The sequence below is a fragment of the Anoplolepis gracilipes genome, chromosome 7 (genome assembly GCF_047496725.1).
Source record: "Anoplolepis gracilipes chromosome 7, ASM4749672v1, whole genome shotgun sequence".
Lineage (NCBI taxonomy): Eukaryota > Metazoa > Arthropoda > Insecta > Hymenoptera > Formicidae > Anoplolepis > Anoplolepis gracilipes.
The window spans coordinates 894730-909869 of record NC_132976.1 but is presented as its reverse complement, the minus strand read 5'-3'; the positions used below and the strand labels follow the sequence as shown (position 1 = coordinate 909869).

Here is a 15140-nt window from a genome sequence, read left to right as displayed (position 1 = left end):
AAATAATCGTAAACCTGTTTTTTTTAATTGTATTATATATATATATTTTTTTTTATTATTATTTGAAATTAATACTAATTTTTCTATCAACGCGTGTATTAACACGTCAAATTATTCTCCATTAACTTTTGAAGCTTTTACATGTTCTGTTCAGATAATTTAAGAATCTGATGTAGACTCACACACCCATATAGAGAGAAAGACGTGTAATATGGTTTAAAATAAGACACAAAACGCACATTTATTAAAATTTATAATTTATTATTTCTTTGTCGCCAAAACCTAAATCTGATATTACAATATTGATCAAGGGTTTCTTAACTTGAAATAGCTTCTTATGTCTACATTGCAGTCGCATGTATACAAATTCATAATCAGGAATTAAATAAGTTTACCTAAATACCTTTATATACATATAATATTAGGCGACCATTGTCAAGCTTGTATCGCATTGATATTTTGAATACAATAACTGTATTTGCAAATATTGATATTTTGAATATTCGTATACAATTATTTACAAAACGCATGCTGTGTCATAGACTAGATAGATTGCTGTTAAAGAGACCGACACACATTATACGAAAATTATATTATTTGTGAAATTATATCCTACAAAGAGTACTGTATTAGTAGTGCTCATACACTACTTAATTATTAGAAAAACATCGCGTGAAATAAAAAAATAAATACAAACGGTGTGATAAGTTAATATATCATATATATCTTTCGCATAATTTAGACTTTACTCTATTTATCTTGAATGGTAATTTACAGTGCTGCTTGCAAAATGCACGAAGAGAGAAGAATTTGAATCGCCTTATTTTGATAAAAAAAAAAAAATCAATTTGTTATAAACTTCCATGCTTCACATATTATATATAGTTTTGCGTATTAAAATCAACGATCATGAAAATAATTTAGAAATATAGAAAAAATATACTTTTAATTATTTGTCATGGTGATAAAATACTGTTGCCACTCTGAACACGCGCTGGCAAATTAATTGCACGTTTAATACGCATATTCTCCTAAATTATGCCGATGGTTAGTTACTGAAAGATACGCCAACGATTATAAAAATAATTTCCTTCATTTTTTGCCGTAAAATTTCCGATTTAGTAGATACAAGAGCAGATTCACGTTGACTTTTGCTCTGCCGAACATATCCATATAAGAACGACCTTCGTACTGCATTTCAAGCAATTCCTGTATACTAATGTCGAGCTTTTCCAACTCGACGCCCATAAACTTGCAGCGCACAGAGAAAACGCCGTTATGCTCCGTCGGGTTTATCTCAAATATTACGTTTTTCATTTCCGTCGGACTTAGTGTCTGATCAACCTCCATCAGCACGCCCTTCTCCTGCAGCTTCCAGGCAGAATACTTGACCGTCATTTTGGATCGTAGTTTGGACAAGGTATGAGTGTCCTTTTGCATCGCGCGAAGCGAACTCTTCCCTCTGTGCAGATTTTGAAGACAACCTCTTATGTATTCGTTATAGAATTCGACTTGCTCCTGATAATATTTTGTCTTCTCGTCCAATCGCATTTTGGTCGCGCGCAGCGTTTGCAACTCCTTGTCCCTCGCAACGCGATACTTGTTCTTGTTGCAAATATCTCTCGCTATCGAGGTCACGATCGTTTGATAACCATCCGCACGAGTCACCCATCCTTCTAGCTCGAGTTTGTTGAGGTACGCGCGCAATTGCATTTTGCAGTCATTTATAGACGAACTCTCACGAACTGTCGCTGACATGGACGAATAATCGAATAATCTCGCGCACATTGGAGAAGAAGTGATCTCCAAGGATTCTACGAGAGTCGGTTTTTTCAAGAATGAAATAACCGAAACGAGCAATTCTTTTGCCTTGACGAAGAGATTGTTCAGATTCGTGTCGTTGTTTCTTGGCACTTGAAATTTGTTTGTCAATACTAAGCATACTTCTTGTTTGCTGTATCGTGCCAAATTCGTCTCGTACACCGCGTTGGATATTCCTAGTAACGATGCTACAGTCGGCACCGGACCAAGATCATCCAACAAATCATGCAAAGAATCCGATGGATCTGGCGCTATCACATCTTCGTATCTCAACATCAAGGCATGTATCTCGCATATTTCTTGTAAAGATACGCATATCTCTGGGCTTTGTATAAGCGTGGCTTCCGTATATTCATGAATATCGAAGTGCTCTTCAAGATCCTCGACTTGACAGCAATATCGAAAGAAGTCTTTGAACTTCTCGTGGCAGGCGATTATAAAAGGATTCAAACATTCCAAGTGCGGTGCCTCCTCGCCGAAGCCCTTCTTCGAAGTGGAGAATTGCAACACTTTGGCTATACTGGCCAGATTCTTCCTTTGGCAGGAGGACAAGGATTTATCGACCGGCAACGTAACGATGTCGAAGGTATCCGGTGCTACAATTGCGGCATTGATGAAATGATAATAAATTAAATTACCAACAGCCTTCAGGATATCCTTTTCGGGAGCAAGCGGAAACTTTTCTGCCAGTGAACTGTAAAGGATCTTCGAAACATATAACATTCCGTAAGGGATTAAATCGCGGGACCTCGTTATCCTGTTGAGAAATTCAAGAGAAATCTTCTTTAACTGATTTATCGCTCTCGTGAGCGATTCCTGGACTGGAATATGTTTCAGCGCCTGCTCCTGAGACACTGTGTGAGGCATATCCAGAGACTTGCCAGACTCCATTTCCAATTGATTTCGCCAAAGCTTGTATATATCTACCGGATTCGTCTCCATACATAGATCCTTCTCCTCCAAGACCTTCTCGATTAACGGACCGACAATTTGCTTCAATGATGCCTGACCGTTAAACTGTTTCGCGTAATTGACCACCATCTCGCGAACCAGTGGCTTGCCAGTCAATACATCGGAAGGCTGATGACAATTGCACTTGATCTCCTCTTTCAATGCATAACCGAAAAGTTTCAGCAATAAATAGTCTTCCCTCGTGTTCGATCCGAAATTGAATAGTGTCCAGATGATATTTTTCAAGAACAACTTGTTGGACTTGTTACTAGGCGGTAAATACAACAATTTGGACAGATATTGCGGATTCGTTTGCAACGCATAGAACAAGTGTTGATAGCCCTCTAGCATCTTACGTCCTTCTTTCGTTAACGATTTGAGACCCTTGTGTGGTGTCGTGGCGGAATCGCACAAGATGCTTTGATTTTTATTCACGTTTTGGTCCTTCGCGAGAGAATCCAGACTCTTTCCGTGCGCTACTACGTCCTACATAAATATATGCAAGTAAATATGTTTTAGTTGATGTTTTAGTAAATTTTGATTGCATAATTAAGAAAAAAATATACCTGTAATGCTATTCTGTTCTGTATCAATAGTCCTATTTTAATATACATGTTATTCAACTGCTCCGACAAATTCTGATTGTGCCTTATACATTGAACAACCTCATGCTTTAATTTCTAAAATAAATTGCCATGAAAGCAAATTTGATATTGTAATACGTAATTAATAATACAAAAATCAACGTACTTGTAATTCTAGGTCTTTGTCGTAATCTTCCGCACTGAAACCTAATACCGTTGAAAAGTGCCTGACCACAGGGAATGACGGTTTCTCCGAGCGCAATAATGAATGAAAAGCTTTCCTCGATGCTCGGCCACGCCATAAAGCTTGTATCTTTATTATTTTATCTTCCTGTAATTTAGAAACATTTTATGACAATAAGTTATTATTTACTGATAAAAAATGCAACTTGTTACAAAATAAAATGTTTAGTCAAAAATTAAATTTAAAGAAAAATTTACCTGTTTCTTATATCGATTTAATTTATCATTTTTGTTACTTCTTTTAACATTTAATAACTTATCTTGATGTAATGTATCGTTTTTATTATTTGCTTTTGCATTTAATAATTTATTGTGACCTAATAATACATTTAATTGTCGTTCCCTTTCTTTCAACAATTTATGATATTGTTTACGTTGCCTGATACCTCTCCACCATGCTTGTATCATGACAATACTCCTTACATTATCATTGATATAATCATATCTATCAACAATCTTTTTACGTAATAAATATCCTTTAATGCAAGCTTGAAGTCTAATAAGTAATTTTTCATCATACATTACACAATTTTTCTGATGTTTCTCTATTAAAACAGATTCAATTATTTCCTACAAATGTAAAACAGACGATTATTAGTAATGTGTACCTTTAAACTAGGCATAAAACTCAGAAATAACATATACGTACGTTTATATCATTTATAGTGATATGATAAGTTTTCTTAATATCTGCCGGACATTCCCATGCATACCTTTTGTCTTTTAAATCAATATAGATTTTATTTCCTTCGTCGGTCGTATATGAAATATACGGGCAAGTATATATTTTGCGCTGTGATCAAAATGTATAATGAATGATTATATAATTATGCAAGATGTACATTGTTTTTATAAAAAAAAATTATTTTATACCTTTTGCTTTTGTAATTGCACCAATGCCAGAAAACATCTCTTTTGACATTCTTTGGTAAGTTTTTTAAAATTTTTAATCATGTTAAAGCTTTGACAGCACTCGCAAGCTTCTTTCATATTATTGTCTTGTATATAGATGTTGATATTGTATAAAAATTCAATCACTATAAATAACAAAATTAAGATAATTTTTATCTGTTGTCTATTATTATCTTTTGTATTATATCTATCAAATTTTAATTTAATAATAAATGTGAATAATTCCAACGTACTGTTTTCAATTTTTTCAATTTCTAATGAAACTGTTTTTGCTACAGTTTTAATATCATCCAACCACAGCTCAGATCCGTCAGATTCTTTCTCAATTAAACGTTTTTTAAACATCTTCAAGTAAAGTAAAGCATCATGTGAAAACTTGGGTATATCATACTTGTCGGTTATTATTTCTAAGGCTCTCATCATAGTCTCATAATCGTTCGCCGCTATAGCTTGATTTATTTGCTGTAAAATCTTTATAACTGTTAAAAAAAAATTATATCATATTAATTCTCAATAACATTTGATATGTAAAAATGTAGTCACATGTATATCATTAGTGTGATATTTTTATTCTACCTTCGAAACCTTCGTCACACTCTGCATTCACCGAATAAATACATTGTTGAATGTCGCTATACGTTAGTAAAGAACATTCTTGGGATGTTCTTAGCTTTACCTGCCGAAGAGTCGCTAGTGTATGTGCATACTTTACTTTATTAAATTCGTCCAATCCCTATAATGAAATCATACTTACTTGTTAGTACTATGTTAAAATAGTTTGTTTCTATATATCAGTGAAAATAATTATAGATTCTTATGTATATATACATACAGGTAAATATACATCCGGATTCGACAGCTTTTCAAACACAAAATCTGGATTTTCCGTGTCCACTGCTTTAGTAATAGCAGCTATATTGGGTAATAAACGTACACTAGCTACTATGTCATTATAAGTGAGATCAGTCTGTCAGAAACAAAATTGTTGCTATTAATGAAAAAAGTTGACTGCAATAATAGTAAATAGAAAAAAGAAAATAAGTATTGTCAACTTTTGAAAAAAAAAAAAAAAAAAAAAAAAAAAAAAAAAAAAAATATATATATATATATATATATATATATATATCTCGAATTTTAGAACTTCTAGAATTTACAGGAAATCAAAATAAATTTGAGATACAAATTTAAAATAAATTTATTATACAAAAGCTTCTTTAATACTTCCTACTCATCAATCACAGACAAAAATTAACTACTTAATTCTTAACTAAATGGATTTAAAAAATTAACAAAAAATTAAGTAAAAAAAGCTTTCACATACAATAAATATTTGACATTGCATTAGATTTTTTCTTTTATTTCTAAAAAATAAAAATTTTAAATATGTATAAACTTACCTGAGATTCTGCATGATCATCCTTCATCTCCTGGTAATACAATGGAACTGCATACTCATCAATACAATGAGAGACTTCCAAATATGGACTATGCAAAATCTCATAAAATTTCTCTTTATCTGCAGATTCTAAAGCCATGTTCAGCAGTTTTACAGTTTTCTCTCCTGTAATATAAATCGAAATTCTAGTCCATATTTATTTGAAAAAAAAAAAAATTATAGAAATTTTATTAAGTAATATTAACGTTTGCGGCGTCGCTGCGCATTCTCGTTTGCTTTGTCAATCGCACTCTGAAATGTATCTGTCCAGTACTGAATGTTTTCAGATGCATATGTGTCATTCCATGGCTCTTCATCCAACACCAGCATGAGTTGTTTTTTGTAATCTTCAACATTCTCAGAAACTATATTCTGTAAAATATTTATAACATTAATTAAAGCACTTTTTAATATGCAAATAGTTTATATTAAAAAAAATATATATCTTCCTATACCTTGAAAGGTAATACAGATACCCCTAAAGAAGCTATTAATTCAGCACCGTCACGTAATACAGACGAAATGATAACTTTCAGGGCACAGGAAGCTGAAATAGGTTTTGTCACAATAACAAACTAAATCAGATACAATTTGGTAAATTATGAAAATCATCAAATAATTATTAAAATCTATATATCTTAAATAATACTTATTTACCATTTACATAATTAATGTGTCCTTGTATTTCTGCTTGTGTTAATAACTCATCATAAACATCTGCTACATAACTGTCATTGAGGGACTGAATAACATTGTATTAAGAGAAAGATTAATAAAATTATTAAAGTGAACATAAAGATATAAATTTAGTAATATAATCACATACTCTATTAAGTGATGCCTCTGTTTTTGCAATTTTAGCAGTCAATAGTGCTTCAGTGTATTCTTTGATGTAAACAGGTTTAATATTATTTAATTGTGCCTCTTTACTTTGAAGTGTATATAGAATTTTATCATCCTGAAAATATACAGATTAATTGGTACTAAGTAAAATTATTTGTGTAAAGGAATTATTTTATAAATAAAATAAAACAGGCATACGTTATCTATCAGAGCTTGATTAATTGCAATCACAGCAGCATGAAGAGCAGCTGTGTCCATAGCAATACTGTTTGTCAATAAACCACCTATTTTTTGGAAAGAAGGTAGTTGAATGCCATATTTTTGCAATTCTTTACTAACTGCATCTATCTCTTCATCTAGAAAAAACACATAATAATTGTTATAAAAATTGCATAATATAGCTATAAATCTTTTTTATTTTTCACACATCCAAACAAAACATTTTAATATTTTAATTTTAATATTTTGTTTTAAACTTGTATGTCCTGATATCCATTTTCTACATAATATTACAGAGGACACAGTACATACCAGAGAAATTTACTTTTCCATACAAATCTTGCATTGGCGGTGCTTTCCCCAATTTAAATAAATGTGTACTAAGAGCATGGAGACAGTATATTACTCGTGGCATATTCTTTTTATCGTATATATCTGTTGTTTCCGGTAGGAATGTCTATAAAAGGAAATATATTGATAAATGTAAACAGAATCCATATTTACATTATATTAATAATACATTTTTTTCTCATGATTATTATATGAGCACACACCAATGGTAATTGTGCAGATACCAAGCATTTCAGAAAATGATTTATATTATCCGTGTGACGAAATTGCAATCCTACAGCTTTGTATCTGCGCTGTTCAATGTCATAGATTTTACTCAATGGTAAAACATTAGGTGCCATAAAATGACCAAGTTTAGCCAGATATACACCATTGCGAAGATTCTCCTCCAGCTCGGTTGTTGGAGGTAACGATTCTCTCAAACAAGCTTCTATCCATCTACAAAAAAAAAGAATTTTTCATGAATTTTAATATTTCTTTTTATTTAAAAAAGAATATATCTTTTTTATTATAATATTTATATTATATTAATATATTACTTCTTTGCTCCTTCCAGGTAGCAGAGATACTCATATGCCAATGTTTTTCTGCGTTGTTCGTCCATTTTTTCTGCAGATTTTCCCACATCTTCCTCTAAAATGCATTCAATCGTAAACATTTGTATTCGATCGAAATATACAAACTATATAGATATCGTACATTTAAATTGTCTCTTTGTAATGTCAATGTCACAAGAATGTTTCTCTCAAACTGCTGTACTTATTCGCTCTGCTATTTCCAAATAGCCAGCACATAATTATACATACATACACGTGCATAATTATAATCAATCATACGTATATAAATGTAAATTTATCAATTTTATTAGTCATTCATATTCATATTTATATTGACTCTCGAAACCAACGATTGTTTATAAAAAAATCCGTGATTTGCATATGAGAATGCGGAGAGATATATTTATTATTAATTAATATAACATGAAGTGAGATTATAGATTAACAGTTTTCTTACCTTTTCCATCTTCCGTCGAAATGTCAGCCGCGTTGATCATTCTGAGAACGAACAACTGTCACACGCGAAAAGTCGGAGAACGCAACAGGTGAAAAACAAATCAGACGATACGTTACATTCTCTCAAATTCAAATTTATCATTCCACGGCAGCACTGACGGCAGTGCTGACAACGCAAAACGAACAGTCACGGTGTATATCGAATACCTAGATGGGACTGAGAAAATAAAATAGACACAGCCGCGGCTAGAGACCCTATAATAAGAGACCGGTCAGCAAAGAAACTAGCCAATCAGAGACTAGTAGCCCGTCATGTTTCGTCAAAACCCTCTGCGAGCGAGAAATTTTAAAAATGGGTGGCTGCTCAGCCGAATTTTGTAATAATTCTTCTGCAAAAAAATATGCAATGAGTATTTTTTCCAACAGATCCTAAACGACGTGTCGTATGTCAATGTAAAAACATTTAAACTATTTATATTATTAGAAAGAATATGCCGATATTATTCAAAAATTTTAATATTAAAAATATTAATTGGAAAAATTATCTAATTTCTAAATTTAGCCAGGTTACATACTGTGAACATATTATGAATTGTCATCAATGATTTTTTAAAATTATTTAAAAATTTGTAACATTTCGATTAAGAATATAAAGAGAAAAAATATTAAAAGTAATATTAAAAAAAGATACGATAGTAAGTCTATGGCTATACATACTTTTTTAAATCAATTTTGCAAATATTAAAAATGTTTCTAACTTAATTAATTATTCCTTTCTTTTACTTGAGTTTTTTATAGTATTAAGAAAACGTTAAATATAAAAAAATTATTTCAACAAATTATTTAGATTAATATAAAAATTACTTTTGTATATTTTTATAATGTTTAATATTTATGTTATTTAATATTATTTAAATTTTAAATAGAGTAAAGCCCGTATCAGACTACGCATTGAAAATTGAAGATTGAAGATTAAAGATTAGAATTTGACTAATCAGAACAAAGGAAACTAAAATTGCTTTATCTTAATTGGTTAAATTTCAATCTTCAATCTTTAATCTCAATTTTCAATGCGTAGTTTGATACGGGCTTTACTCTATTTATTTAAAATCTAAATAATATTAAATATTATAAAAATATTACAAAACAATTTTTATATTAATTTAAATAATTTGTTAAAATAATGTTTTATATTTAACTTGAGTGAAATTTGAATATGAGCGGGAATAGACGAAACATGGCGCACCAATCAAAAGTGGCCTCGTTCTTGCCTGGTCTCTTATTATAGGGTCTTCAGCCACGGCATGTCTAAACCGGAAGTGGAAGAAAAGAGAGTATACCGGAAAGAAACTTTTTGTCGCCAGATGGCGCAGCGGACGTTTCAGCCGGATGGAGGACTTGCGACGCCAACTGACAGGTATGCACATACCCTGAGCCTTCAGTTCGGTATATACATACATACACACATCTTCGGCCTAAGGGTGGGTCTGTCCTTCGTGCGGGAGGGGTCGCGCGGCCGCGAATCAGCGCCGTGAACGTCGCTTCGGGTTTCGGGTCCGCTGTCCGTTCTCGCCGCGAGTTGCAGGGGCGGTGATTCGCGTGTGACACACCATCCGATCGCCCGTGATCCCGGTGCATCCTGGTGCGTATCAGTTATCATTCTTTCTCGCCGACGTCGGGGACGATCGAAAGCGGATGGAACGTGGCGCACTCCTTTCCTGATTCCCCGCTTCTGTCAGTAATAGAAAAAGAAAGAGAGAGAGAGAGAGAGAGGGAGGGAGAGAGGGAGTGAGAGTGATAGACACGCACACGAGCCCCCCTCGGTACGAAGGTACCGCTCCAGTCGTTCATGGCTGCGACTCGGGGTGGGGGAAAACAAGCCCTGTAACGACGTAAGATCCCAAAAGCTTTATGCAGGAATATGTCAAGTTTAAAAATCGGTAAGTCCGGCCGGCATTTATTATATATGTACATACATATTGCTTGCTTCTCGTACTCTCATCGCACGTTTCGTAGCGCGTAGGTTGTGTCACGTCGCTCGCCTGTTTCTCTCTCTCTCAGGCGAAGGAGAGAGTGGAGCGAGTGAGAGAGAAGCAGACGAGCCTTTTAGAGCAGCGACCGCTCGCTCGCTTAGAGTCAGTTGTGCCATGTCTATGACTAATTTCGCTCAGCGGTATCACTGTCCCTTTCCGAGAGCATCTCCGGCGCTTTTATAGTCGTGATGTAAACGGAGATGGTGGATTTTCATATACGCGACATATGCGACACGGCGAGCCTCGCATTCGCACTGCGTGAGCATCGATGATTTTATATATTTTTATCTACCTTATATCTTATTAGTTGCTTTTCTCTAGATTATATGCCCGCGTTTACGATATGGCAGAAAGGAGGAAACTCGAGTCAGCAGGGGTGACTATAGCGTCATCAGTTACGACGCAACCGGCTTTACACTGTTTGGAAAATTATATTTATTAGCGAAATTTTTTAATGGCAGATTGTTGTCTTCTCTTAATCGATTGTTTAGATCATAACTCTCCCCGTGAGACTTCTCCCTCTCGGAACACTACAGAAATTTTTTCAACATACGAGATAAAAAAGAGGGGGGAGACTGGGAAATGTTCACTGTTGTGTACACAAGTGCATTTTTAGTTTGTCCAAAATGCATTTGTGTTCTAAATCTTGTTAGATTTTTTCCTAACGTAAGATTGCATTATTATTGAATCTATAAAGCTTCCAAAAAAATTCTAAATATATTCCAAAAATATGTTAGTTATATATTTTTTATGTTAATATTGATTATATTTAGCCTAAATTGTATGCGTAAATATGTAGTTTTTATATTTGTATATTATATTGCATGCATATATATAATTTAGTATACTATAATATATTAGGATACAGATCATGTACTTTGTATAGAAGATTACATTAACTTACTTAATTTACAAAAGATAATCGCTAAGATATAGCTATTGATTTATAAATAATTTGCTTATTATAATTTCCAAGTTGATTTTTAATGTTACTAATTATTAATTTGAATTGCATATATAAGAGTTCAATAAATTTTGATATTAGAATGTATATTTATCACAAACAGATGTTGCAACTGTGAAATATATTGCTCATTTAGAGAGATAAAGATTTTTTAAAAAGTAAACAAGCACGTATATAGGGTGAGTCACTTAATGTGTAATAATTTGCGATTATTTTTCTTGTTTTACCATAATGGAAATTCACTTAATATTCATCGTGTAACTTCAGATTCAAATATCTTTGAATAATCACAATTATAATTATTAATCTTTATAAAAGTTATACTCCAGATAAAAAGTTTAGCTTGACTCACTCTATTAATATGTATATTATGTGTATTTTAAGTATAATATTACAATAAAAAAATAAAGTTTTATCAAACTTGTCTATTTGATAATCTCATGCTAATGATAGTTATTTTATTTTTTCCAAAGTGTTGGTAATGCACTTGCTTGCGCTACCCTTGAGAACGATGGATTCTGACCAAAGAAATCAGCAGGTGCATCAGCACTGAACAAAAAAAAAGCAAAAGTAAAATAATGAATGCCTGCTGCACTTACGCCGTCGACTCTGTACAAGCAGACTTAAGATTTGTTGAAGTAGTACGTGAGTAGCAGCTACTCACGCCACACTCTCAGCTGTACATACAAATTTAAATACATATATATATAATATATCATCGTATATACATATATATATGTATTTATTTTTTCGCACATGGCAGCCATGAAGCATGGTACGTTTTATTTTTTCGTATGCTTTGCTTTGTATGTAAATTTTTTTCAATTTGACATCAATATAAAGCTCATCAGGTCTATATAGATCTGTTATCTTGATGATGATTTGAATTTCTTGTATATTTTGGAAAGTTATAATTTTAGTTCTATATATATTTTGCAAATTTCTTGAAAAACATATTGAGACTTTTATTTCTTATATATAATCTTTAATCCATAAAATCGATTATTGTATGAATAATTTTGTATCAATATATATATTGTGATATTTGTTACGTAAATTTATAAAGTACATGTTACTGTTACTATAAACAGATATAGTACTTGTGTGTGAGTGTGTGTAGAGTGATGATTAAGAATAGTAAGTTTAATTTTATGATTTTGTTATAAAAAAAAATAGTATGAACCTGATGATTTTTTGTTATAATTTTACTAAATTATATAATACATACATATATAAATTATTCTTAATATTTATAAATTTTACAAACAAAATAAGGTAGAGCGAGAGAGTGATAATTGATTATTTATGTATATATCGTTGAATGTGATAAATTGACGTTAGCAAAAGAAGAGATTAACATAATGATTTCTTTCTCATTATGCATCTTTTTTATTAATATGTGCTATAATAATCATGATACCGTTTCAGGCAAGACGAGTCAAGACGACGTATGTTACGTTGTCGCCAAGTATGATTACGGGGCACAGGGTGCCCAGGAACTAGATTTACGTAAGAATGATCGCTATCTATTGTTGGACGATTCGAAACATTGGTGGCGAGTACAAAGTGCGAGAGGACAGGCGGGGTACGTGCCGAGCAACTATGTTAAAAAAGAGAAGCCCTCGTTGTTCGACAGTATTAAGAAGAAGGTTAAAAAGGGCTCTGGCTCCAAGACGTTGCCATCCAGTAACTCGCCATCGCGTGCGGTTGAGTCACCCATCATGGCGCGACGTCTGCCGGCCGATCCAAGCGAAGCGATCGGTACCGCGGTTGTCAAGTATAATTATCAGGCGCAGCAGGCAGACGAGTTGTCCCTCGTGAAGGGCACCAGAATCCTGATACTCGAGAAGAGCAACGATGGTTGGTGGCGAGGCCAAAGCGGCACCCAGGCCGGCTGGTTCCCGTCGAACTATACTCAGGAAGAGGGCGATGCCGACGACACGCTGCACACATACGCAATGGCTGAGAATGTGCTCGATATCGTGGTGGCCCTTTATTCGTTCTCCTCCAACAACGATCAGGAACTGTCGTTTGAGAAGGGCGATCGCCTCGAGATTCTCGATCGACCGCCAGCAGATCCGGAATGGTACAAGGCGAGAAACAGCCAGGGACAAGTCGGACTGGTACCGCGCAATTATCTTCAGGAACTCAGCGAATACTTGACACAACCGTATCGCGAACGTGGCATGACGAGCAGCGAGATCAGTCAAGGGGATTCCCTCGAACGGAGGCCGGATCCGGGTGATCGGCCGCATCTCGTCGGTAAACCCTGGTACTACGGTAGTATTACGCGTTCGCAATGCGACACGCTGCTCAATCAACACGGCCACGATGGAGATTTCCTAATCAGGGATAGCGAAACCAACGTAAGTGTATAGTAAGTGCGGTTGATGTCGCGCTTCAATCAGAACATTTTGCTTCGATAACTTTACAACATTTTTACCAAGATAGATTATAGTCCAGTCAAAACTTTACATTCAAAGATCTAATCTGTGAATATCTGCGTTTGCCTATTTCTATTTACCCTATTTCTTTATATATAAATAATTAGAAGTATCAAAGTTTTGTATTTGTTTAAAGAAAATTTAATGCTTTAAAATTAGTTAAAAATTTAATTGCTCCAGTTTATTATATCCATAAAGGATACATATAATAATATATATACACAAATACAAACATATGAGATGGTTTACTGCGTTATAAACATTGCTCATTATTGTCAATTTTTAGATGGGCGACTATTCGGTATCCTTGAAAGCACCAGGACGTAATAAGCACTTTAGGGTACATGTGGAAGGAGCGCTATATTGCATTGGTCAAAGGAAGTTCCACACATTAGATCAGCTTGTAGATCATTACCAGAGAGCGCCAATCTACACCAATAAACAGGGCGAAAAGTTGTACTTGGTGCGCCCATTACCAAAAGGCAATGCCAGTAGCAATGGTTGCTAGATGAATTCGTGCCATGATGATGATGAAGAAGAAGAAGACAGTCCATGCGCTTTCAGATGTATCACTAAGATACGCGACGCCTGCCTAGTAATATCAATATCATCATACACATCTCGTACGTTTATACATAACAATTAATATAATTGGTCTACACTCGTATATTAGTGTTTCTCGATTGTTTTTCTCCATTTATACAGTGACATATATATCTATATATATAATTTATTACTCTAAGTGAATCTTTTACACACACATTCTCCTCGGAGCTTCCAAACTACTCAGCAAACGAACAAAGAAACATAAATATGGCAACTATGTGAAACTAATTGACAACACAACAAGGCTTATATCTTTATATTCATATGTAATTGTAATACGCGAACCGACCATGTTATTACAATTAATAATATATTACAACTGCATATAAGATAGACTGCGCAAGTGTAATGATCAAGTAATTAATTATCATGCAATTATGAACGATTAAGTGGATCTCTACTCTAGAGCTATCGGTATTGAATTATAACAAAGACTAAGTGTTCATTTGTGATTTTGTATTTATTAGAAGTTTTTAAGTAAATAAACTGTATTTAAGTGTGCATAAAGAAGAGAGACAGAATGTGTATCCTCGATTTTACGTGTTCATTTTTAATTTTAACATAATAGATCTGTAATACACAGATATATATATATATATATATATATATATATATATATATATATATACATTTCAGGTTACTACAATACATTATGCTATAATAATCATTTTTTTCTTTTTTTACAGAATATTTTTTCTAGATATATATACATATTTATATT

At 33.3% G+C, this 15140-nt stretch overlaps 2 protein-coding genes across 6 annotated transcripts; one reads left to right on the top strand and one right to left on the bottom strand.

Moving 5' to 3' along the window:
• Positions 1–240: 240 nt before the first annotated feature.
• LOC140668025 (ras GTPase-activating-like protein IQGAP1) lies at positions 241–8528 on the bottom strand. The gene is made up of 19 exons (XM_072896548.1): positions 8374–8528; positions 7899–7992; positions 7563–7797; positions 7321–7465; positions 6988–7145; positions 6773–6904; positions 6604–6688; positions 6402–6493; positions 6153–6318; positions 5909–6072; positions 5344–5478; positions 5088–5244; positions 4745–4990; positions 4473–4636; positions 4249–4392; positions 3798–4169; positions 3523–3687; positions 3339–3452; positions 241–3258 (listed from the first exon to the last, which is right to left on the bottom strand). Exons 1-19 carry the CDS (start codon positions 8411–8413, stop codon positions 1093–1095), a joined length of 4974 nt encoding a protein of 1657 aa, XP_072752649.1. The 5' UTR covers positions 8414–8528; the 3' UTR covers positions 241–1092.
• A 1243-nt stretch (positions 8529–9771) lies between these two features.
• On the top strand, positions 9772–14929 carry Dock (SH2/SH3 adaptor protein dock). Of its 5 annotated transcripts, none has more exons than XM_072896559.1 (4): positions 9772–9789; positions 11843–12144; positions 12798–13735; positions 14100–14929. In XM_072896559.1, the coding sequence occupies exons 2-4, from the start codon at positions 12126–12128 to the stop codon at positions 14319–14321; spliced, it is 1179 nt and encodes a 392-aa protein (XP_072752660.1). In that variant the 5' UTR covers positions 9772–9789; positions 11843–12125; the 3' UTR covers positions 14322–14929. The 5 variants fall into 5 exon arrangements, with proteins under 5 accessions (XP_072752660.1, XP_072752661.1, XP_072752657.1 ...); XM_072896556.1 differs by lacking the exon at positions 9772–9789 and adding an exon at positions 9815–10312; XM_072896558.1 differs by lacking the exon at positions 9772–9789 and adding an exon at positions 10357–10663.
• The last annotated feature ends 211 nt before the right edge of the window (positions 14930–15140 follow it).

Bases quoted from the DNA above. Each gene is read 5' to 3' on its own strand.
- LOC140668025 (XM_072896548.1), bottom strand. From the start codon at position 8,413: ATGATCAACGCGGCTGACATTTCGACGGAAGATGGAAAAG. The intron at 6,319-6,401 runs GTATAGGAAGAT...AATATTTTACAG, and splicing joins TATCTGTATTACCTTTCAAG to AATATAGTTTCTGAGAATGT. The intron at 3,453-3,522 runs GTACGTTGATTT...AATTTATTTTAG, and splicing joins ACAAAGACCTAGAATTACAA to AAATTAAAGCATGAGGTTGT.
- Dock (XM_072896559.1), top strand. The intron at 13,736-14,099 runs GTAAGTGTATAG...GTCAATTTTTAG, and splicing joins TCAGGGATAGCGAAACCAAC to ATGGGCGACTATTCGGTATC.